At 43.0% G+C, this 23115-nt stretch overlaps 1 protein-coding gene across 1 annotated transcript; it reads left to right on the top strand.

Annotated features, from left to right (window-relative positions):
• The first annotated feature begins 3514 nt into the window (after positions 1-3514).
• On the top strand, positions 3515-22514 carry tspan2a (tetraspanin 2a). Its single transcript, XM_076267611.1, has 8 exons — positions 3515-3763; positions 9692-9794; positions 16736-16833; positions 17230-17304; positions 17426-17515; positions 17620-17679; positions 19579-19662; positions 19786-22514. Exons 1-8 carry the CDS (start codon positions 3695-3697, stop codon positions 19849-19851), a joined length of 645 nt encoding a protein of 214 aa, XP_076123726.1. The 5' UTR covers positions 3515-3694; the 3' UTR covers positions 19852-22514.
• Positions 22515-23115: the final 601 nt, after the last annotated feature.

The raw sequence follows: 23115 nt of genomic DNA, 5'->3' as shown, positions 1-23115 counted from the left end.
ATAGAAACTGTCTAATTAAAAAGGTTGTTTAATCATAATGTGCATGTCGATAGTTCCAGAACATCCACATTTCACTTTAGCTGATTTTAATTTCAATTAAAGGAACTCCGAGCTATCTGACCAACTGCTTGTGATGTGTAGTTTTTTTACCCATATTGTGGATATATTTCAATGAGATGATAAAAAAACATGTTTTTTGAGGAACATGGAATATTAAACGTGAACAACCTTTCATGATATTGGAAGAAAACAACCACATCGGGTCATTTTTGACCCACTTATGCATCTATGGGTTAATGTGGTAAAGTCTTGTCAATATTTTAGCTTATTCAGAAGCCGAGATATTACAAATTAAAGTTTTATGGCAGCCATTTTTTAAAAATTCAGTATGGCAGCCACATAAACATCTGGGCAAATGCAAACATTGATTTTCTGACTCCTTATACAATAACCTTTCCAAAAATGTATAGTTTACATAATCCCCAAAAACTTCCCACAAAAACAAATAGTGCACCTGACTAATTCTCTCTTTCTGTTTTGATACTTTATTATGACCGCCGAGCAGCGAAGCGGCGGTGATATAGGTTTAGTCAGATTTTTTTTTTCTTTTTTTTTCTTTTCTTTTTCGCATGTCCAAATTTCCATCAAGGATTCCCGGGACACTGAAAGACCGGGGTACACGAAACTTGGTGGGCATGTAACCCCACATGGATAGCATGGAACCATCATTTTTCGTTTTGATCTGTAGCCCCCCCGCTGTACTGGACCCCCCGAAAGGAGGGTAGGGCAGACACAGTTTTCTGTGAATATCTTGAGAACCGTAGGGCCTAGGATGACCAATTTTTTCCGTATGTTTGCCTCCAGGGGTCATGTAAACCCATTCCATGTGCACACATGTGCACAAACAGATACACACGCACACACATACATTCACAGTAATCATACGTATGACACATACTCACACAGTAGACATATGTACGCATGCATGCACATGCACAAACACACATACGCAGGCAAACACACAAGCACGCACACACACACACACACACACACACATAAAGATAAACGTGTACACGCACACATGCACACAATTTAATAATTTCTCAGAATTATGAACAGGCAAGATGGGGGTGGGGTTGTATAAAATGAATTTTACATGTGAAATCTATGAACTAATCATGTTTTGGTACTTGTTGTCTAGCAGATACCAGTGAGAATTGAGTGTGGATAATGCAATTTAGTGAGACAGTTAGAATCATATAGGCCTTTCAGCGTGATTTATTTCTGTGGAAAAAATGTGCTGGACTGGGCGGCGGTCATATTTTGTACCGCTCTGCGGTACATCTAGTTCATATTTGGAGTTTACATGTTAAGGAAACCTTTTTAACAGCATTGGTGAAGAGGTCAGGATTGTCCCACTTAATAACTAGCCTACATGATTGACAGGGTTGGGTAGTAACGGATTACATGTAATCTGGATTACGTAATCAGATTACAAAAATCAAGTAACTATAATCAGCCCAGATTACAATAAAAAAATTGTGTAATCAGATTACAGTTACATTGTTGGGGATTACCTGATTACATTTTATCATGCAAACAATGCAACTTTTTTTATGATAGCCTAGCTATCTTTTAATTTGACAAGCAGTTCATTCGGATGTTCACTTTTTAGTCTTTTTTAAGATATAGTTAAGAACAAAATGATTCATACCCTTGGCAAATATTGATTTTTCTCTTGACCAATATGTTTGTTCTTACTTAAAATGGCACTTGCACATGCCAAAAGGTTGCAAGACAATGTGGTAAAAACATGGAATAAAAAAAAGTGTTTTTATCTTTTTTAACATTTTTATGAAAAATTGCGTGTTCAAAATTATTCATACCCTTTTTAAACAATCACTGGAAACATCTTTATTTACCACCACAGCTCTCAAAATGGTTCATATAATACCCACTAAGCCTCTTCATGTCTCCACAATGATTGTAGACTGCACCTTTTTAGCAGCAATCTGGGTTTTGAGGCAGGAACGATTATTTGCCATCACTTTGGCCTTGTGCTCACTTTTTTGATCGATTGAGGTCCCCTCTAAAATGTTGATATTGTTCTCTGTTAACCATTTCTTGCCTTGTTTGGCTGTATGTTTTGCATCATTGTGTGGTTTAATGTTCAAATGCTGACTTTTGGGGCAGCCATGGCCTACTGGTTAGGGCTTCGGCCTTTGGGCTTGCCGTTTCGACTTCACTAATTCACGGACTGGGATAGATGCATAGAGCAAATGTCCCTCACGGGATCAAAAGATATACTTACTTACTAACTTACATAGTCTATCAGTATATCCCGATCAGGCAGTGTGCCGAGAGACCTGCCCCAATAGTAGTATATTCTCTCGGCACACTGCCTGATCTTTTCCTCCTAATCTTAATGTAGCCTCTTGTTTTAGTGTTACCGTTTACTTTGAGAAAGTCACCAGGTCCCCCTGGTTGAACAACATCCCAAAATAATAATTTCCTCACCCCCACAATTGAAACGGACATGGAGTCATTTGGGTTTAACGCTTCCCTTTTTTATGCCAATCTCAGGCCATGTCCCTGGGTCAAAAAAATCCAGCGAAAGCTAAATTATTTGTCCAGGTGTGCCCTTATAAAGGTTAAGCTGAGTTGTGCATGTTTGGAGAAGGGTGGAGAAGAAAAATAGAATGAGAATTATTTCATCAATTCTGAGGTGGTGTCTTTTACTTAATGGGCATATTTATTGAAGTAATCCTAAAGTAATCAGATTACGTTACATGTTTTTGGTAATCCAACTGATTACGTTACTGATTACAAAAATTGCCATGTAATTTGTAGTCAGTAATGGATTACATTTCAAAGTAATCTGACCCAACCCTGATGATTGATGAAATGCCAAGGATTCCTTCACAGATGCCTTTTTGGAGCAGAGGAGAGGACGCATTGTTGCACACTGTTACATCAGCGTGGTTGTCTTGTTCCCTAACAGATGGCACATGATAACATACAAATGGACTGATATGTCTGTTGCCACAAGCACCAGATGGAACTGGACTCTAACCTACAGAGCCTACACGTAGTCTATAGATGCATAACAGTCGAGACATTGCGCATGTGAGTAAATTAAGACGAGTAATTTGCATAGGTCTGATGCGTAAATGCTTATATTGTAGGACTGCAGTGTGCCATTCTATTTCAGTTGCGTAGGATGTGGAACTATTGAGAAATAATGATGAACTTGCAATAATAATGATTACAAGTCCACTATACTCACATAAACAATGAGAAGTAGGCTACTTGGGGCTTTAACTGGCGGTTTTCTCATAATCTTCCTCGTGGTATTGTGGTTTAATTGTTAGATTGCTGAATATGGAAAGGTAAGGGGCATTTGGGTCTCCCATTAACCACTTCTGTAAACAAAGCGCGGTAAATTGCACACTCCCACGGTACGCCACTGCCCCTTCGAAGCGAATGGGCGGTCCCGTTACGAACCAAACACAACTCTACCGCGGTTGTGGTGAGAGAGACCTGACTGACTGCATCCACGCTTGTGACCGTGAACTGAAATTACCTAAACTGAGTTTCTTTCCGAGCCTTTGTTTCTTTAAAGCGCTCTCTTCTGTTAGTGTGCTAAAGATTCTATTGTAATCGAGGACACGCGCGACGTGGAACCACTAGAAACATGAGCAAAGTCCAAGGCGGGATGAAATGTGTGAAATACCTCCTTTTCGTTTTTAACTTCATATTCTGGGTAAGTGAATGCCAGGGGAAGGCAAACTGCTGCTGTCCTACCTGAATAATGTCATTGTGCATATTGTTTGTCATACAAAACGAGAATGCATTGCAATAGCAATCGCTGGGAATCCGGAGAAGATGGGTAGCCTACAGAGTGTGGGGTGGTTGCTAGTGCTTGCCTAATCAATTTATCACATCTCGTTAAGCATCTCCACGTTACGAATTGTCCATGTATCTGGCTAGATCTTTTTTGTTTGAATGTCTCCTTGGCTCTCGGTGTGTCTGGAGTCGTCTGCATCCTAGTCTCAAATGCCTATCTGGATATTGTGTTGGATTAACCTGTCTGTTATTTTTCCCAGCACAAGCGTGCGTGTTGTCACATCAAACATGTTAGGGTGGTGGTCTGGTCTGAGGTCTTTTGTCGCTGTTGCGGTGACTTCGGGTGGCGGAGGCTGCGAAATAACTCTATGAGCGAGAATGCATTATCCCATTTTAGATATACAAATCAAAATAAATATTTATAATGGAAGGTGGAATATCATCAAGAGCACATGATAAATTGTATTCTGTATGTTAAGCGTAATTAAACTATACGCCTACAGTGGACTATGAAATCGAAAGAATGCAATGCGCAGAGGCAGCTGAAATTGTTTCTGTTAAATGATTAAACTCACAGACCTTAATCACGATGGATGAGACAAAGAGGACCCTTCATGATTCATTTAGGCTACATGATACCTCTTTAATTGATTCAGAGACCAAGGTGACGTAAATTAGATAAATGGGGACATGGAAGTTTTTCAAGGGTAATTTACACAATGCAAATTATATTTTCATCTCTTCAGTATGGGCAGTCAATTTCTATTTTTTCCATACGCTTACAGTTGGCATCCGCCAGATGTTTATTCATGTGTAAATACACCACATATTTAGCATGGTGATAAATTCCCAGTTGTAGGTGCTTAACACACATTAAGGTAGAAAACAGTGTTGTGTTGTACAAGCAAGGATCCAGTGTCTCACACTGAAGCATAAATCCACACAGCATCATTCTCCAATGAGGCCTTTTAGGAAGGAAGCCAGACAGCTCTGTCACATTTGACATTAGCCTAACACAGATCACTACTGCTGCCAAACCCACTGGCAGATGGAGCTGTGCTTCCATAGGAATCCTTATAAGGATGTATGTGTGGTCCTCACTCCGAGTGTCCAGGGACATATTGTAACAGCATAGGCAGCGATGTGTTTGGATTTAAGGGAATTCTCCAGACTTGTTATTGGTATGCACTGGTGTCAGTGAGCCTTTTCAGAGAGTCTGCCCCCCAACTCACCCCAATTCCAAGTCCCAGGCCCTCATGCTCCCTCTCCATTCACTTGCCTCAATAAGCTGCCTGTTTTGCCACTGCAATTAGACATCACTCATTCACTCCAGCAGTGATCCATCGGACAAATGTTTTGGGGTCATCCTGGATACTGAGAGACTGGAGTTCACAAATGCATGTTCTGCTCTTCATGTCAGAGGGCTTCCCTGCTTTCTGTGCACCATGGCCTCTTTCAGAAAGCCCAGAACACTCATGTGGTTTGTCCCTGGTGTATACAGTCTCCGAAACAGCTGAGTGGAGTGCTTCAGGCCTTTATTAGGCAGATTGTGCACTGCTCCCTGGGAACTGTTGCGCTGTAGTGTTCATTTGTCTGTCATCAAGCAATCTTATCCCACCCCCACCCCCACCGTCTCTGTTGAAAGAGCACACTTCGTTATTTTCCACACAGGTATTTGATGTTAGCTGGTGTTGTGTGGACACCATGATTGCAATTACACCTCCGTTTCAGTCACCAGCTTAGTTTCATTTTGGTGTCCAAAAAGTGTTCAATACAGTCTATGCTACTTCTACTTCATACGAAAAATCCATTGCAGTTGACTTTCAGAAGAGGACCTGTGGTTTCTATAAATCAAGCTACTAGACCAACCAAGGCCAGAATTTCACTTTGTTGTAACATTCAAAGCATAGCTGGAGTCTGTTAGTGCAGTACAATCCACAATTGTGGGGAATCTATAGAGGCAATCTGTAAATGTGCAACAATTTGGCATTTTCATGCCAATTTCCCTCTGTTCCCTCGGGTCTGTCTATAGTGTGCTGGGCAATGACTTCTCAAGCGCAGTGCATTTAGTATGTGCTCTACTAAACACAGAGGGACAGGCTGTCTAAACTGCATTAAACTTTGATTTTATAGTCTAATACATCTCTTGGTACCTACTTAGAATATTCTTCCAGAGATTTATATTTACCGGTAGTAATTCCTTTTTCTGTGAAACTAATTCCTGTTTCTGTGAAACTAGACTGCACCAAGCTGTATTTCTCAGAGAAATATGTCTCTCCATTGCATGTGTGATATGTCCCTTCTGGGCAGCCAGTACAACAAAAGTATCTGTCAAAGACTATTATCTAGCAGCCAGGCAAATAGGTAGGCTTAGTCTGGTTTCTGCTACTGTATGTATGGTGGACCTTGATGTAATGATGCAGTGTAGCAAATCAGCTTCTAGAATGCTAACTTTATCCATGTCAAACATGCCCGCCAATTGCTAAGAATAGCCTGACAAATATTTTTTTAAGCAAAGCCGAGACTATTTGGTATTCAGTGCCTGTCTATATTGTAATATGGCCCAGCTTCCGCTAAAAGGAGGTTAATTATGAGAATTTCCGAACCCTTTGAAGTATCATTAAGGTCAAACTCTCACTTGTATTATTACAATTTTATAGCTTTGTAAGCTTTTTTATTGACCTGAAGATGGTTCTGTGTGCTTTCAAGATAAGATTCATCCTATTCATGAGTTTTCTTGCTACACAAGAGGATATGCAGCAAGAACCGGATTGATCTGGACTTGCTTGCTATAGCGTTAATGTACCATAAAGCAATACAGTGGTTATGACTGTATAACAATGCTTTGTTAGGGTGCGATCAGACGGGACATGTTTTGCCACTATTAAAACACTAGGTGCACTATGCTTTCATAAAAACACGAATGACGTAGAATAACTTTTTCCAATTCGAGGTGCTCTGGGCGCGTAAGCAGTGCGCAAAACGTTTACTGCCAATATGAAACAACATAAAAAAGGCGGATCTCCATGCAAAAAACTGCGCATTAAGTCCTTAACCTAACCCTCATGAAACATGTTATACTGTTCTTAATAACTGGTAAGGCTGGCAGGTTTAATATGTTTTTTTTTTTTTTTAACCATCAAATCATGAACAGAAAACTCCACCCTTCCTTATCCATAGCTGATCACACATAGCTTTGCACTACGTTTGGCCTGATGATTTTATCATTATTCTAATGAAGTGGGTGGACAAGGCCTGCCCGCACAGATCAGTGTAGTGGCCTGTGAGTTAAATCTTAGCTGCCATCTCTGCTATCGGTCATCAGTGGAGCGGTGCCACCGCTTGCAGCACACAGGCCTGTCTTTGTGGAGGGGCCCGGCCCACAGATAAGCCCCGCCGTTGTGTTGCGCTGCCAGGGGAGGGGGGGGGGGTGGCACCCAGGACATCAGGGGGAACAGCGTGGGTATCAAGGGGCAATGGGGGACAGTGCCAGGGGGCAGCTGATGCTAAGGCGGGTGACGCCATATACCATGCCAAGCCACACCAGGCCAGGCCTGGGCCGTCTTATGAGGCTGGCACGACCTGACTGCCCACCCACACGGACAAGGCGTTGGCCAACTGGATGCCATTGGACAGTGTGGGTGTCAAGCAGTTGTAATTTAGCTTGTATAATTAGAATTACTGGCATAGGTTGTCCTAAAAATAAATAACCAGACTGTAACTGTATTTGGCATAAATGGACTGTATTTGTCTTTTCATTTTAAAAATTGGACTGCATGTTTAGGATAAGCGGAAAGCACATTCATATATCCAGTTAGTCTACTTGGCCATGAAATGAGAGCAATTACATATTTCTAATCATGTAATCAAAGCTCTGTCTCCTCATTAAGAACCAGAAACAGAATAAAGAAGAAGGTAAGCTAGAGAGAACTAGAGAAAAATACATCAAAGACCTTCTCCTTTTGGGATCAATTAGACAGCAGTCTTCCTCTGTGCCTTCTCTCCCGAGTCATCCCGTCTGGGGGTCCAACCCCTCTGTGCTGTCTGCTTCCTCCCCCCTCTCATACATCCCCGTTCCCTGTGAATGTCATCCCCATTTGGCAGCACACTAGGGAGCAGCTCAGGCCCACAGCTGGTGCACGTCTGGCCCTGACCCGGTCCAGTGTCCTTAAAGCAATGTGATGGAAGAATTGATGTCTGTGCGCCTTTGCGTCAATATAGCGCTAAGACAGTACACAGTTAGCCAAAAACCGACTGAAAGGGTCATGATCCTACCCGATCAACAACATTCCATAGTGTAATATCAAGCATTCCGGACGTGCATTGGCAATGTCAGGGACTTCATTATCCATAATATCAGTCAGTGTAGCATTAGAATGAGTTTGAAACCATTACTCTACGGTAAAGGAACTGCATTGTGTAAACTTTAAAGGATTTTGTTCTCCCTTACTCCCTTACTACGCCAGTTTCCCTCTTATTTGTGTCCCCAGATGAGGAAGTGGTTCTGTCCAGATAAATGCTTCCATGGCCGGCCCATTAGCGCAAGGCACTGTGGGATTGAGGAAAAAACTAACCAGGACTGTTTCCGTGTAGACCCAGAATGTCATTATGTGTGATGGAGTGAACAGCGTGGTTGTGATGGGGAGAGTGCACAGACATGGCCTGCCATAGCTACTTCCTGTTTGCCTGTGCAGCTGCTTCTGCAGGTTGAGCTCTATCGTGTGATATCTAGTTAAAGCTAATTCAGTTTGTTAATGACTAAAATGGCCAAAACCCGCTTTTACAAAGATATAAAACTGGGGCTTTATGCAAGAGCTTGTGGCTTCTAATCAGTGCAGTTACACCGACTCAGTTTCTCCAGGGGAGGCAGCAGCCACGGCACAAAGAAATCCCCCTAGGCCCAAAAGGCGTTCCGTTTTATAGGGACTACTAATTATGATGATAATGTTTGATTGCCACAAACATGCACTTGAATGAGTTTATTTTCACACAATTAACTATTCAGACAAATACTGCGATTGATTTACAGAGTGCATTAAAAATGTATGACGTCCACCGCGCCCTTGATTCGAAGCCACAGTCGTTGGATTGCTCTGCAATGCCTGAGTGCTTTTTATGTGGATATAGTCCACTAAATGACACTGGTGTCCCTCTGGAAGGACAGATGGCAAGCTTCAGGCAGGATGGCATGGCACTCTTTATCTTACTGAGTTTCAATCAATGAAGTGTCATGGCCAAGGTTACAGAGGGAACAATGTGGAGAAAATAAGAGCCTAAAAGGGCGTCCGGCCCACAAAGTCAGTAATGGTCACTCAGCCCGAGTGAGTGCTGCTGTTTACTGTTGTGGCCTTTCCGGAGATGGCCAGAGGTTATTTGAAATTATTTCTACTTACAGCATAGCCATTCATCCAAAGACACCTGCTCTAGCGAGAAAGGTGGCAGTGTTCATGCATGATCTTGCCATGTGCAGCACTATAAGGCATTGTTGAATTTAGACTCTCCATGGGTCCTCTCCCAGCTAGTTTTTGTACTCTATGTCTATTCAGTTCCAAGTGAAATGATGAAGCTGCTGTTTCAGCAATGATATTTTATTGTTTTTGTTGTTATCTTAAATCATTTTCCTTTTCCTATATTTTATTATCTCATGAAGCACTTTGTATTACAATTTCTGACTACACCCACAAACAGTTTTTGGCGTGTAGGGTGTAGCCTTCCAGTGAAAATACTGTTTTTTCAAACAGATGAGTGGCCGTCTGCTTGTGTTTAGCTCCAGTAGAATATCAGCAGACATTTTGTTGCAGAGCTTTCATGCATTTTTATGTGTCCTCCTCTCTCTGTGCTGCAGCTGTCCGGCTCGCTGGTGGTGGCCGTGGGCTTGTGGCTGCGCTTCGACCCGGACACCATCTCGCTCCTGAACGGAGATGACGCCCCAGACACCTACTTCATTGGTGAGTTCACAGTTCGTCAGGCGGCGCAGCTGCTCAGAGAAGTGGCTGGCAGTGGGATTGACCCGCGGCAGGTGTGGCCCCACTGTTTGCTGCTGTCTCAGTGATATGCCGTTTTTATCTGCTGCGTGGCTTATATGTGAGGTATGGAGTCGCATTACGAGTTCTACTTGGCTGCTTGGATGCCAACCTGTCAACAGAGCGCTCCCTGTTGTTATATATACATTATACAGCTATTTATAGGGAGTGTCCCTGGGAACTGTGTTAATGTCTGCCTCGTTCCGAGTGTCCACTCTCTGCCACCGCGGTGTCCGTGGTTGGTGCAGGGCATTACAGATGAGGAAGCCCTTTCATCTTATTACCCCTTTGAGAGAAGAAGAAGAGCTTTGGGGTTGCGCTCGTTTACTGTGAGAGCAGGGCAGGGGCGGTGTAATGGAGTTTCCCACCAAAACCAGGTTATTTTATTGTCCCTGATGGCGTTCTCTTTTCCGGAGGGTGCAGGGGGGGGGGGGGGGGGGTTTGAGGTTTTGCTCCATCTATGAGGCCAATTAATCTCAGTCTGGATGCTTTTACACAGACCTTACCAGAGGAGTGCTGGCCCCTCTGGCAGTAGGGATGAAACCTAAATACTTTCTGGGGGACCCGGGGAGAGAGAAACAAATGAGCGTCAGTAACAGTTCTCTCGTCCATCGGCTGGCTATCTGGTGCCGAGTTCTGGGCGCTATTCACAAGGCGGCTGCCGAGGCTCTGTGTTGCTTTATTAGATCTCTGGATCGGATCTGGAGGCGTAATGGAGGCTCCTGGTTGATGGCGTACTGTGGAGTGTGATAGCGCAGAGCGGAGGCCATCTGCCATTACCAGAAACATCCACCACCCACTCTCAGAGAGATTAGACATGCAGCCTAGAAACCAAAGGAAAAGTGTTTTATGTCTACAAGTTTTGATTGCATTTTTTTGGGAGGTAAGCGAGAGAGCTGCATTTGCCCACCATCAGAAAAAAAGATGAGTCTGCAGAGTTGAACGCCTTCATGGAGTTCCACGTGCCCAGTGGAAGCCATCTTTGGGGGACCGTCTCTGCTTTTCAGTTTGAAGCTGTGATTAACCTTAAAAACGGTTACTGCCTAGATGGAAGTCGCGAGCAGGAACGATCTATTTAGAGCTGTGGCTTAAAGAACCCAATAAGAAATCTTTTCGTCAGAGATGAGGTGAAAAGAGAATGAGATAGTTATGGAAGGACTAGTTTCTAATTTTGGTGGTGTGTTTTAGAGGGCTATGTCATACTGTTGTCAGAATTTGACGCAAGCAAGCATGTAATTTTAGGTGACTGAGTATGTTTCTATTTTTGTGTCTCTATGCGTTCAAAACACTCCCCACTAAAGTCTGGGTTGGAGTAGGCAGATGTCCTGTCTTGGTCCACTGACGTCATTTACCAAACCTCTCCATTCTTAAGGGTGACGTCATTCGCATATCTTAAAGTTTCTAAACAGCATGATGATTAGTGGTGGTGTTATTGTGGCTGTCACATGGTATAAGCTTATATTCATTATGAGAGCTCATCAGGGAGACCATTACATAGTGACCACTATAGCTACGGTGTATAACATTCAATTAGAGTAGCATTGCTTCTCTCACAGTCAGAGTAAGATCTGTTGTCAGGTCGCCAAACATCACAGTAGGGTAGACCTCCTCACCTTACAGATTTATGAGCCAAGTCTCTGAACTCCACATGCCGAGTATGCCAGCCTAATATTGCCCTGGAAGGCCTTTGGCATCCAAGAGGTTGGACACATGCCCAGTCCTTACAAGGCCCATGATGTCACAGTGTGTGTGTCAGTGTGCCCTGACTCCCACACGCCGCTGTGATCTCGCGGACACAGCGTCGTCCAGAAAAGGTGCTGTAGATGAGCCCATTAGTCCCTCGTTAACTCCAAATTGGTGTCATTTTTAAAGCGTACAGAGAGATATTGGCTGCAGTGAAACTGGGTGGCTTATAAGAATATGAAAGACAAATGAGCGTATGTTTACCTTATCTCTTTCTTTACTGGTTTTGCCTAATCATTTGTTTCATTTCATTTCACACACATCCTGTGCGTTTCCCCTTTTAGTGTTAATCTCATTTGCCTATATACACACACATACACACACGCAAGTCTTGCATTTTAATCAGCAAAATTACTGATTAGGCCCTGGGTAATACACACACAAGTCCACCATTTATGTTCCTAACTGTAGAATGCAAGCAATGAATCAATTTACTGTTATTTATTGTGTTTTATTCACTCTCTATTGCATAGTTAAAATAATCCTTGGTAAGGTTTACTAGTCACCTACTGACATACAGACATCCCTAGCAAACTGCAGCTCATGTAGCCCATAAATGTCTTGCAGATTGTGTTTCAGTGGTGACTGAGGGATGCTTATCAGCGTCTCAGATAAGGTGCAACCTTGGGCTGGGTCTGGCCCTGAGCTGGCCCAGGCTCACAGGTGCCCTGAACTGACACAGGCTTGTTGCCGCACACTTAGCTTCAGCTTGCAGCTCTGCAGCGGCACATGCCATGTTGGCCTCTCCAGCGTAACCCTGGCAACCACATAAATATTATCGGAAGCTGTGCACGCAGGATGCCCGAGAGAAAGTGAGGCAGAGAGACAAGGACCCGTGCTGTTATTACCAGATCAAACAGGCTGATACGCCACATTCCGTGCAGGTGACTTGACTTTCCACTTTCCATGCGGTCGTCCGCTCCTGACTGTTGCTCTATGCGGTGTTTTGGTTATAAGGGTTTTGTGCTGATAAAGAGCATTTATCAAACTTTGCCATTTGCATCCTGCATGACTGGCCAAACCGACTGCGAAACGCAAGCCGCCATTTAGCCCCAATGTGCCAGAACAGCTTCCTACACAAAAGGAATCATTAGTGTGTAAAGCGATGTACATGACAGTGGTTTTTATGGATATTTATTACGCCGCTGCTTTTTGTCGGAGCGCTCTCGGCAGTGGGGTCTGCCAGCAGGGCTTGTTTTCTCTGCTGGTGAGTCCGCTGAGGGTTGCCCCATTTCATCTCCACCACCCTCCTGACCCAGAACAGGAAAAACAACCTGCTGTGAACCCCCCCCCCCCCTCACACACACACACACACATACACACACACACTCCCACCCCCTGAGGTTTAATTATAGTGCTTGGTTTGGTTAGAGGCACTGATGAGGCTGTGAAACACAAATGCTAGCTGCTAGAGCACTATTAGAGAGGGCGGAGGAGAGGAGGAGAGGAGAGGAGGAGGAGAGGAGAGGAGGAGGAGAAGGAGAGTGGTACTGTTCAGCTCAGTGAGTCGCCAGAGAGATGACGCCACGCCATCCACACCACTTCAGGCCCCAAGAGTACCACTCTCACCACAGATGCCAGCCCAGCAAAGATGCTCGCCCGCCTACCCACACAGCCACCCGCCCGCCCTCGTCTCTTTCACTCTGTGCCTCACACTCGTTTACAACAACAACCCCTTTCTCTCGTCTCTTTTTTAAGCCCAGGCTCCCACAGTCACTCCCTCTGCCCCTAAGCTCTTCACTCCTGAACAACCCCCCTCTCCCATCTCTCTTTTTAACCCACTTTCTTTTTGTCTTTCTATTTTTCATTCTTTATCAGCAGGCCCCTTCTCCCACCATCTTTTTACAAGGGATGCACCGACTGTGGGATTCTGGGCCAATACCAGTGTTGAAAATAACAATTCAGGCCCACGGCTGAAAATGTATGCCGATATTTCTTAATTATACCCTTCAGTGGCAGGGACACAAAATATTCATGATAAAAAATTAAAAAAAAAACTGAAAATCGTGTTTTCAGTCCTTCATAGCACTATCTTTGAATGTGCCAGTTAATGCATAACAGTATTTAGCTGGTGCAGAATTGATGCAAGGTAGCAAATAAACACATAATTATCAGCCACTGCCATTGGTAAATGTCATATTATTTGCAAATAGGCTGGGACCAGTCAATAGAGCAAACATGGACCGATCTATATCTACTTTTTACCCAAGTCTCTCTTCACGTCTTTCTTTCTTTGATTGTCACACTTAAACAACAACCCCATCTTCTGAGTCTCTTTACCTCATCTTCTTGTGCTTGAATTTCCCCTGGGGATCAATAAAGTATCTATCTATCTATCTATCTATCTATCTATCTATCTTCTGAGTCTCTTTACCTCATCTTCTTGTGCTTGAATTTCCCCTGGGGATCAATAAAGTATCTATCTATCTATCTATCTATCTATCTATCTATCTATCTATCTTCTGAGTCTCTTTACCTCATCTTCTTGTGCTTGAATTTCCCCTGGGGATCAATAAAGTATCTATCTATCTATCTATCTATCTATCTATCTTCTGAGTCTCTTTACCTCATCTTCTGCCTCTCTCTTTACCTCATCTTCTGACTCTTTACCTTATCTTCTGAGTCTCTTTACCTCATCTTCTGACTCTTTACCTCATCTTCTGAGTCTCTTTACCTCATCTTCTGCCTCTCTCTTTACCTCATCTTCTGACTCTTTACCTTCTGAGTCTCTTTACCTCATCTTCTGACTCTTTACCTTATCTTCTGAGTCTCTTTACCTCATCTTCTGACTCTTTACCTCATCTTCTGAGTCTCTTTAACTCATCTTCTGACTCTTTACCTCATCTTCTGAGTCTCTTTACTCCATCTTCTGACTCTCTTTACCTCATCTTCTGAGTCTCTTTACCTCATCTTCCGCCTCTCTCTTTACCTCATCTTCTGACTCTTTACCTTATCTTCTGAGTCTCTTTACTCCATCTTCTGACTCTCTTTACCTCATCTTCTGAGTCTCTTTACCTCATCTTCTGATTCTCTCTTTAGCCTACCTCATCTTCTGAGTCTCTTTAACTCATCTTCTGACTCTTTACCTCATCTTCTGAGTCTCTTTACTCCATCTTCTGACTCTCTTTACCTCATCTTCTGAGTCTCTTCACCCCATCTTCCAAGTCTCTTTTTACCTCATCTTCTGTGTCTCTCTTTTGGGCTTTGTGCTTCCCACCCTCTCACATCTTTTTGCTTTGGTCTCTTGTGTCCCTTCTCTGAATCCCATGGCTGAAAAATAACACGTTTTACTCTTTCTACCCTAATCTCACTCCTTCTCTATCACCCTGTCCTTATCTCCTTCCTCTCTTTTCTGTATCCCCTGTCATTCCCTCCATTTCTCCTCCCATTTATCTTTCCTCACTCTTTTGTTCCTCTCTCCTTTCTGTTCCCCAATTAAAACTTGCTCATCCTTTTTCTCTCTGACATTATCACCTTTCTCTTTCGCACATCCATTACTTTCTCTTTTTCATCCTTCTGTCCTCTCCCTCTTTTGTCCTTCTTGCAATCCCTCTGCTCCTAGTTTCTCTGCTCCTCCCTTCTCTCTTTTTAACTTTCATTTTCTCTACATATTTCTTGTTCTGTCAGTCTTTTTGTTTTCCTTTCTCTCTCCCTCCTTCACACACTCTCTGATCTCTCCCTTTCTCATTTTCTCTCCTTATCTTCTTTTCTTTCTCACCATGTTTTCTCCTTGTTCTCTCTCCCTCCATCACATATGTCTGAAGACTGCTTCTCTCCCTCGCTCTCTCTCTTTCTCTCTTTCCCTCTCATCTCCACCCCCCCCCCTCCATTCTCTCTCCCTCTCTCCCCCTCTCTCTCCTCTGTGCTCCAGAGGCAGAGGCTGCAGTGGCGGGCTCCTGGTCAGTGTGTGGAGGCCATTGTTGCGGGGGGCCTGACTGACCTAATGAATGCATACACAGGGCGCCCTCAATGCGCCCCTTGTTTCTGTGAGGAGAGACCAGTTTTGCAGTGGGGGGAGTTCAGAGGAATGGGAGTGGTGGTGAGATGGTGTGCAGGGGCACAGAACATTGCTGGGACATGTGACCCTAAGCTTGTGCTCACATCTCTCTGTTTCTATCTCTGTTTCATAGTCATCATGGACTTTGTTTCACAGCATGTTTATATATGATTCATATTCTCAGTGAAACTCCCACGGAGTATCAAGTTCAAGTGCAAGTTTACTGTGTAAAAATGATGACAATGATAAACATGTGGCATGTCTATTGCCCTGTGGCGAGTCTGTTGGCCCATTCTCTCTGGCTCTCACGGTTCTGTGCCATTATACTGTGCTGTGGGTGAGAGAAAAGATACGGTGTCAATAATAAGGGTGTGCCTCCACAGCCAACTGTGTGGGTGGTTGACATATGCTTATCAGAAGTGTGAAACCATGAAAGTGGGGGAAATTGCAAAAATCTAATTTCAACCAATGAGGGTTTTCCCACAAGCTTTTTTTTCCATTTTCACTTTCACTCAGCAGTGTTCAAAGAGCATGTCGATTTCCTCACAGTAGTCCAATAAAAGACTTATCACTGCTGTTCCCATGTGTTTTATGCTCAAGTTTCTCATGGTTTTTATACTAGTAAAAAGTAGTACTCTTTTAATAGGTGAGAAAGAATCTGACTTTAAAATGTTTGTCTAAAATCATATAAAATCTCTCTCCTTCATAGAGGAGAGTGTAAACATGTCCTGTAAACCCTGTTGGGTTAGGGTGCCCCCTAATGGGCAGGTGTGTTTTGCATTCCCGTAATGGTGAATGCAGTCATTTGCTGCTGAACATAAAAAGGGAATAAATCGTGGATTGTTAGGCCTGTATGAGGTCATTTTGAAATACCTGTGAGAGTGCATTAAGCATTGTTGTGTGATTTATTGACCATTTTGCTCAGGAAATTGAATCGGATATTGGACTTTCCTTTGCTGTACAGTATCTGAGAATAAACTATTTATTATAAAACAGTTAATTATAATGTCCTCTCTCTCTCTGTCTCTCTCTCTCTCTCTCTGACTCTCTATCTCTCTTTCTCTCTATCTGTCTCTCTGTCTCTCTCTCTCTGACTCTCTATCTCTCTTTCTGTCTCTCTCTCTAGCCGTGTACATCCTCATCGTTGCTGGAGGGGTCATGATGCTGGTGGGATTCTTTGGTTGCTGTGGGGCTGTACGGGAGTCACAATGTCTTCTAGGATTGGTATGTTAACGCTACCTCCCTCCGTCCACACGCACACACTCACACATTCACACTTTCTTTGAAATTCTAAAATTTGCTCTTAATAAAATGATTGGCCTAAATGACTTTTCATGAGGGAAATAAATCATGACAGAAGATTAAGTCTGTGTGGATGTGATATCTGCTGATGAGCTGTTGTCATCCCAACAGTGGTGCTAAATTAAATTACTGTGTTAAGATTAATTTAGTCACAGTGCTGTTACTCAGTGTGTCTCAGTTCATTCAGGATTCTATATTGTATTGGTAGTCAACATTATATGCTGAGAAACATTCATAGTTTATAGCTGAACAATTGAATCCACACTAACAGAAGGTCAGCTGCTCAGCTGATAGTGACTTTCTAACTGTATTCTGCAGTTCTTCGCCTGTTTAATGATCATCTTTGGGGCGGAGGTGGCCGCAGGAGTCTTTGGATTCTTGAACAAAGACACGGTATTTTTCTCACCACTATAAAACTTACATTTCACCTCAGATATGATCACTTAAGCTTAGAAATACTTGACCTATTTTCGCCTTTCATTTTCTCTGTTTCTCTATCTTTGAATGACTCCAGATCATTAATGAGGTTGAGGGCTTCTACCTGAGCTCTCTGCAGGATAATTTGACCAATGGCACCAACGTCGCCACCCTGTACCACACTGTTGTGAGTAACCCATATGACCTTTGACCCCTGCACCCTTTGTTTAGAATCTGTTGCCATCTATCTTATTTTCGTGTGTGTTCTCTTCACTTCCGGTCCACTTACAGCTGCAGTGCTGTGGAGGCACCGAACCCAACCCGACCCTGTGTCCAGACACCGAGACTAAGGTAACCCTGAGTCCTGTAGATATAAGCCTCATGCTGACCATCAGCCTGCGAGGCAGCAGTGTGGAGCAATATACAGTAGCAATAACACATACATGCTACAGGAGTAATGGGAAGAACAATCGGAGCTCCACAGGACATTAAAGCGGTTAAAGTTGTAGTCCTTTATCATAATCTGTTACACCATCAAATTCAGCTACGTTCTTGTCATATTCCTCTGGATGCGCTGAAAGCATATTCCAGCATACTTCATATTCCTCTGTAAATGGGAAAAAAGTTGCTTGAATAGAGCAATACACGATTCCAGTGTTCCAATTAACAACTATGCTTTAGGTGTGTATTTAACTCAAATATTGGCAGTCTTACATCAGGATTTAGGGCCACACCTTCAGTTAAAATAATGGAATAGAAACAAACAAATGTTAGTGATAGTTGGGTATAAAGACTTACTCCTCACTACCATTTGAGGGCAGTAGTGAGACAGCAGCCGATGGCGAGATGCTGGGAGGAGACGATGGTCTGTTTCTGCTGGTCTTTCCCACTGCAATGGCGGACACTTACCTGACAGACAGCTGCAGCCTCTGCACAACCATTTCAGGAATGGAGCATTGTGTAGCACTACAGTGACTGAATTGATATGGTCTGTTTAAGCTGTATTGAAAACATAATATATCGGTAAATATAAATCCATGTATATATCCATTTTCATAGTTTTATCATAATAAGTATTTTAGTAAATAGTGAATTTTGTTCAATTATACTATTATAGTTATAGTAAATAGTAATACTGTATTTATATAACAGTGTCCAGTAGAAACACACATACTTCTATATAATCACATCATAGCAATTAAAGCATTATGTTGAGCATTATGTTGACATTTGCTAATGTTTTAGTTTATTCATGTATTAGCTAAATCTTTCATGTGTTAAATGCAGAACCTCCCCAAAAGTACACACACCTCATATGAGAATTCTGTTCAATCCTTAAGTTTTTTCTAAAAATGCAGTTTTTGTTGAATAGCTGCCAGTAAGCCCTACTTAAGTGATATCTTCAAGTCATGCATTTTGTCCCAGATTAGACATTGGTGTAGTTGGTATGAGGTATTCTCTTATAAATAACTCAGAGGAAACCACATATTCTGAGTGCTAACCTGACATTACTCAGTAAAAGGTTGAATGGTTGAAGTGTGTTATACATGACGTGTGTGTGTGTGTGTGTGTCTGTGTGTGTGTGTGTGTGTGTGTGTGCATGCGTGTGTGTGTGTGTGTGTGTGTGTGTGTGTGTGTGTGTTACTCCAGATTGGTGTACAGAAATATGTCTACGTGTGTGTGTGTGTCTGTGTTACACTGGGCAGTTGTCCAGTTGCAAAATAGAGAGAGAGAGCGTGTGAGTGTGTGTATTTGTGTGTGTGTATGTGTGTACACGTGTGTGACAGTTCCGCCAGCCCCCTGTGTCTCCAGTGAGCTTGTGAAGCCTTCAGGGTCTCGAAGGCGCCATGATGTTATTTATAGCACACAGGCAGACAATTCGATTGGCTAAACGTCTTTGTGTGTTCAGCTCTTGCCCTTGTTCCAAGACAACTGCATGGCACAAAAGCCTAGTGCTGTCATGTGTGTACACAAAGTGTAGACATGTAATCTGCTTACATCGAGCAGGGAGGTGTAAGCACATCCTGTACATACATACTGTAATTCCAGTGATATTACCCACAATGCATTTGTTGAGCTTTCTCCCCTGGCTAATAGATACCCTTGATAGATAGATAGATAGATAGATAGATAGATAGATACTTTATTGATCCCCAAGGGGAAATTCAAGCTTGTTTGTCTATTAGAAGTTTTGTACTATGACGGAGAAGAGAAAATGCAAATCCATTGTTTGTGTTTGTCTGTCTTTAGAATTGTGTGGAGGCCATCGATGAGTATTTCAATGAAAAGCTCTTCATCATCGGATATGTGGGGATTGGTATCGCAGGGGTTATGGTAAGCATCGGAAATCATGCATTAATCATGAAATTATTAAACATTCTGTCTCAACTACATAAAAGTAAATTTCCTAATGCACGCCCCCCCCCCCCCCCTCTCCTTCTCTTTCTCCCACTTTAGATTATTGGGATGATCTTCAGTATGGTTCTCTGTTGTGCCATCCGAAACAACAGAGAAGTCATTTAATCCCTTCAGTTAACTATCCCCCACCCTAACTCCCTCACCTCCCCCAAATCTCCCATTCCCGTCCCCAGCCTCAGCTCAGTTAAGCTGTCCCAACCTCTGCATTTGTGGTGGGATGGGTCACTCCATTTGGACTTTGACGTTTGGGGGGGGGGGGTGGGGGTGGCTGTTCTTTCATAGGGACACATAGCACAAAAAAACACTCCAAAAACATCCATATTTGTCCAATTGGGGTTTATTTCAGTGGTGTGTGCAGGGTCTGATGACATCATCGAGAAGCAGTGGTTTCCCTCAAAGCTGGACTGGACCTGCACTGACTTGCCCCCTGCCCCTTTGAAAAGTAATTCATTCCCCCCGGCTGGCGTACTGCAGTTTGCACATCACACATACCTGCTCAGTCCTCACCCCTCCTCCACACACACACATAGCCCGCCTGCCATATTTGTGTAGACAAAGGTGCGCACTGTTCTGTACATACAGCTGAGGCTCGGATGGTGAGAGTCTTCATAAAGTCCGCTTTGTCTTCTTGACCGCACAGAGGTACGATTCACACACCAGTAAACCTAACACAATCTGACTCAGTGTAGACCAGACCAGGGCCTCTCAAATCCTCCCCACTCTGCATGCGATCCATCTGTCTCTGCTCAGCATACCTGCCTAAGCTTGTCAGAGAAACACACGATGACAGATGATTCTACCAGTAAAGAGCATTATAATTATTCTGACGTCAGGCAGTATGGCTAGTGCTTAGTTAGTGCAGGGATAGATAGAGAGTATTCTAAACAGGGGAGATGCAGGAGCTGTGCTGAAAAGCTCTGGCTTAGATAAGATAACAACCAATGTTGGACTCTCACTCTCTGACCCTCAGGTACCTCTATGGTGAACGTTTCACGAATGTACTGACACGTACTGCAAGGTTGAAAGATTGGTTGTAAATATCTCAAATAAGACGCATTGTCCAGATGTTTGTCATTCTCTCCACATCTGTCATTGCGTCGTTCCTCATTACTCAGCTGGGGTTGTGTGGCATAACCCAGTTTCACCCTTCAGCCTTATTGACACACTTTCTAACTGCCTTTGGTCATAAATCATGTTTGCGTTAACATGCGCCAGCTGCCTAGCTAGTAAAGTACAAGCCATCATCACGACTGAGGACACCTGCACATGAACTGTCACAGCAGCAGGTATGACGAGTCTGGAAGCTCTCACGGCGTCTCGAAGTCTCACAAAGTCTGACGAATCATCTGGCGCTGCTGCTAATACAACCGGGGTGAATGTGCTTCTAACACGTTTAACATAATGACTTAATCCTGGTCAGTACACTCAGCCAGTCCCATGGCCAGGCCTGATGATGTCATGACCAGCTTTCAAGGTTCACTAACTTACTTTCAGGCCAGTCCTTATAAAGAGTGGACATGGGTTTTCACTCATATTTTTAGCGCAGGACCACAACAGCAGCATCACAACAACAGCACAATGGTGAAAGTGAACTATTCCCAGGATATTTCTCAGCTAATGCATTGATAATTCGTTATAATAATTATAATTATAATAATTGATTCAACAAATTAAACTTTGTACATAATGAGAGTGTATACAGATTTGTAGCAAAATAACTAGGTGCTATCTGTAATACCTGAATTTTTAGTCATGTGTAAAAACCCATATAAAAAAACTGAAGCAAAAGTCAGTCATGATATTCAACCAGGGTGTTAGCCACTCTTATCGGGATGTGAAATTCATTTGGATTATTGAAATTCCCTAGGCATGGATTATTTTGTAAAGAAATGAACTGAATTTGTTTCAGGTGAAGTGAACTCAACCTCAGAACTCGCTTGCTTACCTGTAACCAGCCCTGCCTAAATGGCTGGAGGCTCTGGGATGGGCCCAAAGCCAGCATTCGTGTCAGATCAGGGTGGCTCCACACCATGTGGGTTTGGTCTGATCCCTTTGTCTCCAGCTGTTGGACTGGGGTCCAACTTTTCTGTGCCTTTTCAGAAGCATACACTCCTAGAAAAGAGGGTTTCTGGAACTGAGGAGGGAATCTGGGTGTTCAGCAGATAGCTTTTTTAAATGTACAAATTTGCCCCCATTTGGATTGGAATCTCAGTTGAAAATCACTCTTGCACGTATTTCCTAAAAGCGTCGCTGGGCAACCACGGTGGTGATTGAGAGAGAGTGTTCATGATGATACTCTCTATCATTTAATGATGATAGTGGTCAAACAACGTTTTTGAGAAACATACCCAGCTGACAACCCAGGAACCCTCAAAGTGATCCAGCAAGAACCTATCCTTTCTGAACATGAGGTACAGGAACTGGTTAGAGTTCTCAAATGCACCCATTTTTTGGGATTGTATTGGGCAGGCACAGTTTTGTTCATGGGCTCATTCTAAGCATGCTCTGTTTGTGTGTGTGTGTTTGTGTAAATTGTTGCTGTGAAGAACTGTACATTTTTGTGTCAAACTGTAATTTCTCTATGTTGTGACAGTCCTTTTTTGGAATGGACTCAAGATGTGTATACTCTGGCTGGTGTGTAGATTTGTGTTTGCTAATCATGTAAAAGAAAAAAAAAAGAAAATGGATGCTTTTCATAGCATGACGTTTTATAGCAGTTTCTAAATATGAATTGCTTTGAGAAATAAAAATAATGATATGACATTTGATTACTAGGCCTACATCTGAAATGACTGCCTGCATAGGGCATAGAGAAAGTTCTAGAAGCACCTCGACCCAGAATCACAAAGACTCCTTTGATTTGAGGTGTTACCTGGACATGTTTTTACAGCCTTGAAGGACCTCACACTCCAGCCCAGCTAGAAAGTCAACATACAGGAGAGAGAGAGAGAGAGAGAGAGAGAGATACACACACACTGCTAGCTATGCAGCTGTGTCCTTGAGATAGGTAGCACTGTTTGCTAAAGGCACAGTGACCGCGATATCCTCTTTAGGCAGATTACTAGACTCGCATTACCGAGCCTTCACTACAACACTGGAGTGTCTAGCATCACGTTTGCCCCTGTGACACAAAATGAGCTTAGTCACACTTGTGCATTGTGTCTGGTGACCACTTTGAGACAGACGGACTCGAAGGGGAACTCTGAACATCAGTGGCCTGGAATTCAAATGAAGTGGGATGTGACATGAGAGCCATAGAAACATTTTCACTGAAAAATTCCGAAACTATTACCTCCAAATGCATAGGCTATAAATTACAGAACAAGTTCTAACACAAGCTCTAAAACGTTTTAGCACCACAAGTCTAAT

The sequence above is a fragment of the Alosa pseudoharengus genome, unplaced genomic scaffold, assembly GCF_046254945.1.
Source record: "Alosa pseudoharengus isolate Yale_2024_CS ecotype anadromous, Long Island Sound unplaced genomic scaffold, YU_APseudo_1.1 YU_APseudo_1.1_scf_5, whole genome shotgun sequence".
Lineage (NCBI taxonomy): Eukaryota > Metazoa > Chordata > Actinopteri > Clupeiformes > Clupeidae > Alosa > Alosa pseudoharengus.
Note: the sequence above shows the minus strand (reverse complement) of the source record. Positions and strands in the feature narration are given on the sequence as shown.

Coding starts and splice junctions, on each gene's coding strand:
- tspan2a (XM_076267611.1), top strand. CDS start 3,695: ATGAGCAAAGTCCAAGGCGGGATGAAATGTGTGAAATACCTCCTTTTC. Junction 9,795..16,735: donor CCCAGACACCTACTTCATTG/GTGAGTTCACAG, acceptor CTCTCTCTCTAG/CCGTGTACATCCTCATCGTT. Junction 16,834..17,229: donor CACAATGTCTTCTAGGATTG/GTATGTTAACGC, acceptor TGTATTCTGCAG/TTCTTCGCCTGTTTAATGAT.